General features: G+C 40.3%; 1 protein-coding gene across 1 annotated transcript; it reads left to right on the forward strand.

Annotated features, from left to right (window-relative positions):
• Nucleotides 1-2209: 2209 nt before the first annotated feature.
• Nucleotides 2210-3929, forward strand: LOC147619349 (acyl-CoA-binding domain-containing protein 1-like). Its single transcript, XM_086772977.1, has 4 exons — nucleotides 2210-2335; nucleotides 3180-3297; nucleotides 3388-3450; nucleotides 3540-3929. The coding sequence occupies exons 1-4, from the start codon at nucleotides 2324-2326 to the stop codon at nucleotides 3602-3604; spliced, it is 258 nt and encodes an 85-aa protein (XP_086629103.1). The 5' UTR covers nucleotides 2210-2323; the 3' UTR covers nucleotides 3605-3929.
• Nucleotides 3930-4381: the final 452 nt, after the last annotated feature.

Genomic DNA, 4381 nt, shown 5'->3' on the forward strand with positions numbered 1-4381 from the left:
AAGTGCTTACGAGCACCATTGTTAAAATACGAGACAGGTACATCTATAATAACCATGCATATATACTTATGCAAAGGGTCAAAACTGCATTGCACACAATGAAAGGCCAATCATCATGTGCATAGTTTGCAGATTTGTTGTTTTTTGCATTAGAGACTGATGCATCAGCTCCAGCCATGCCCAAGTCTTTCTTTTTCTCCTTCTCCAGCCGCTTCCTGCACTCATTAATGTAGTGACCATGTTTCCTACAATAGTTGCATTTGCCCTTTTTCTTTGGCTTGTCGCCTTCCTCATCTACAGGCTTATCCCATGACTCTGATTTTAGCTTGTGACTATAATGAGGAAAGGATTTACCTTTACCTCCTTGTTGACTGTGGTAGCAAAAGCCTGATCTCCTGTATGCATGACATGTTTGTTTTGCTTGGATTGCTCTTCTTGTAAGAGCATAGAAACCAACTCCTCAAACTTCAAGGCATTTGGATTTCCTTTCATCATAAGTCTGATGGTAGAAGCAAAACTTTGATATGAGTTCGGCAACACATCCAAGATGGTAGGCACCAATGAACTGCCAAGATATACTTCATCAACACACTGGCCAACTGCTCCTTAAAATCCTTGATTTTTGTAAGGATATCCATGGAGTCTCCCTCATTCATATGCTATAACTCTAATTACTTACGTAGATAAGCAACACATGCTTTATTACATACTTGGTACAATGATGCAAGTGTATCCCAAGCATGTTTAACAGTCCTGCATGATTGAATGTGAGGAATGATGCTCCTCTTGACTGACAAAGCAAGCAACGCATGTGCTTGCGCATCCATCCCACTTTGTTTGTTCCTGCATAGGAGGTATACTATCATATGGTAACGTACCATGTGAAACTGAGTCCGTGTCTGCAGATGTGCCTTATACATCATGTTCATCAGAGGAACCGAGATGTTTCTCAGTACTAACCACAACATTCCATAGCCCTTTGGCTACTAATACATGCCACATCATATAGGACCACCATAACAGGTAGTTGGTCCCGTTAAGCTTATCCTCAACAGGATAACATCCGAAATACATCACTATCTACCATTTCTGATAATACCCAAGCAAGTAATCACGCAACCTACAAGCTAAGTAATCCTTTGATGCAACCAAGGCGGCTATTAATAAGGCCATTGACAATGGAGACCTGCAAGGTGTATAAAAGAAATGCAAAGTAAAGTAAGTAGAAATTTTACTTGTAAATTTAGAGATCGATGTCGCTAGACATGATCGATGTCGCTAAAGTGTAGCTCGTAGACATGATCCGGTGTGGTGAGTGTTTGATGATGCTGTCACATGTATTTGCATACTTGTCTGTAGATCTGACAATACTACTCCAAAATCTGATGAAGAACAGTGCAAATTTGGTCCCCCCGAAGATGTTTGCAAGAAACTGAAAACCACGCCTCCTAACACTAGATTTTATGTGTGTAATATATCATACTATATCCATAAATGAGAATGTCAAACATCCTATAAGTTTAATTGTAATTTGACATTAAAAAAGACCTTTCTTAATGCTCGTTATACCCATTTTCTCCCAACACTAGATTTTATTTGTGTAATATATGAAATTGTATCCATAAATGAGAATGTCAACATCCTATAAGTTTTATTGTTATGAGTTATATCTTCATGTGGATGGTGCACAAAAAAATTCCCGCCCAATAGCATAGAATAAGAAATAGCCTATTCAACGCTATGGAGTAGTCTTGTACCTTTACGAGCCACTTTACAAATATCATTCTTCTCACAACATTCACGTGGAAGCTTTTACATGGCAAACCATCTATGATATTAAGCAATGAAGCCTTCCATTTTCTTTGCACATTAAAGATTCAAAACAAGCAGTTTTGTGCATGAGGTGGTAGCCAAATTGGGATGGCTCTCTTGTCAGATCCACAACAAACTACATGGAAGGGGTTCATCTCAAGGGAAGGATGCATTAAACCAAGCCTTATTATGTTATCCAGGAGCACCATCTATCTACATCTATACATTGCTTGCTTGGATGAAAAATAATAATAATTATTTATTGTATGTTGCCCGCCCGGTAGCCAAACACCAGAAAATGTCATGTCCGTGGACAACGTGGAGCCGGCTGTAGTGTGAATGCAGTGTCAGCGTATGCGCTAAATATATGGGACAATGTAGCCAAATGTATGGGACAATGTCAGCATATGCGAAATCGTAGCTAAATATATGGGACAATGTAGCCAAATATTGCCGGCCGCTGTTCTATTTCTTGGAGTTTCGCATCAGGACGCAGTATATCGCCATCGCCATGGGACTCCAGGTATGGTGTTTTTCTGATCGACATGAGCGTTTTCTGTGTATTAGTTTATGTCTGTGGTGGTTTCGGTTGCTCGTGTAGCTTGTGTCTCTGCTATCCCCCATGATCTTAGGGTTCGTGAAGCTCAGGTTTCCCATGCAACTAGGGTTTCTGTGTTTTGTGCTTCCATGAAACTTCCGCTGCTCAGTTGCTGCTCATGAAGCTGGCGTTTCTGTGATGCTTATGGAGTGGAGTGGTGTTTCTGTGATGCTGATGAAGCTGGGTTTCTATTGAAGGTAGAGTTTCTGCGATCCTTATGGAGTTAGGGTTTCGGTGATGCTTATAAAGCTGTACTTCTCATGAAGCTATGATCTTAAGGATGCCCATGAAGCTACGATGCGTATAAAGCTAGGTGCTCATGAAACTAGGGCTTCAGTGATGCTCATGATATGAAGTTAAGGCTTCTGCGATGCTTATGAATCTAGGGCTCATGAATTTAGGGATCCTCATGAAGCTAGTGTTATGATGCTTTGGAAGCTAGGATGCTCAATCAGTGATGCCAATGAAGCTATCATGTTTATGAAGGTGAATGTAGCAATGATGCTTATGAATTTAGAGGTTCTGTGACACTCACGAAGATAGGCTTTTGTTATGCTTATGGAGCAGGCCTGGGTTTCTGTGATGCTTCTGAAGCAACGGGTTCTGATTAGTCTCTCTGTGTTTCTTGCAGACGTAAAGCTTCATTTTGTGTGTAGGGTTTATCTGATCCATAGGAAGTTTCTTCTTATGCTGAAGATTTACTTTTCTATCTGATCCATAGGAAGTTTCTTCTTATGTTGAAGATTTGCTTTTCTTTTCTGTCTTGAAGGAGGACTTTGAGAAGGCATCCAAGGATGCTCTGACCCTGCCAGCTACCACCACTGATGCTGACAAACTAATCCTGTATGGATTGTTCAAGCAGGCCACAGTTGGTGAAGTAAACACTAGTAAGATAAGATCTTGAACTGGATATGGCTGATTTGTCACGTAATGGATACCTACTGCCTCTAATGAGACATATCTTTTATTTGTTACAGGTCGTCCTGGGTTTTTTGATGTCAAAGGTAAAGCAAAATGGGATGCCTGGAAAGGGTTTGCAGGTATGCCTCTTACCTATCGTGCCAGAAACCTTCAGGGCCTTTTTTTTGGGCTTCAGCAGGCTATCTACGTCATGTGCTGGTCATTGTAGGTAAGTCAAAGGAAGAAGCGATGCAGGAATACATTACCAAGGTGACCCAGCTGAAGGAAGCTTGAAGGGTTTTCATGAGTTGCAGTTGTACAGATTTATCTTAAGTTATTATAGCAATGTCCTATTAACATACATTATTATTTGCACAAATGTTTACCTCTGATCCTCAAGCATCTTATCGAGTTGGCAAAGTTCTATTAATGGTGTGGACAAATTTTGATTAGCATTAGAGTTGCATCCCTTTTTAGTAAAATGACATGCATAAGCTATGAAGTTTATGCTAGTGAAAGGCCGCACTCTTTCTGGCCTTTGCTAGTTAGATGTACACTTTTTGATCTTTGACTTGTGGGTGTTTTTGCAAGCTAGTTAAGTGGTGCATAAATTGGTGTGTCTCTTCTCTTGTGCTGTGCTTAGGGACATGCTTTCGAATTTCTTTTTGTGCCTGAAATATCCTCCAACTAACAGGTTAACGTCATTCTTCGTACTTTTTTCCTTGTCTGAGGTCCCAGGGTAGGGATTTGGGTCAAATGGATGAGCGTCACATATTGCCATGTTCAATTATCACTTGTACGTCATGAGATTAATGCTGCTGAGTTTCATTCCATCCCAGGATTGAAGTGTAACACCTACTCTTGGCTACCAAGACTTGGGAGAAACATGATTGAGGTGCTGTGGTTGGTGTTTTGACACTTTAGGGCATGGTGGGAATGACCTTATTGAACCACGCAAAGTTCATGTGTCATTATGTTTTGAGACTGTATGCTGTTAACTTTTCAAGGATTAAAGGGAAGGGTAATTTATTTTTCTGAATCAAAATTTAGTTTTAAAAGATGATGTTTGGA

This window comes from Cibotium barometz, chromosome 33 (assembly GCF_041138505.1).
Source record: "Cibotium barometz isolate CiBa-2024 chromosome 33, ASM4113850v1, whole genome shotgun sequence".
Lineage (NCBI taxonomy): Eukaryota > Viridiplantae > Streptophyta > Polypodiopsida > Cyatheales > Cibotiaceae > Cibotium > Cibotium barometz.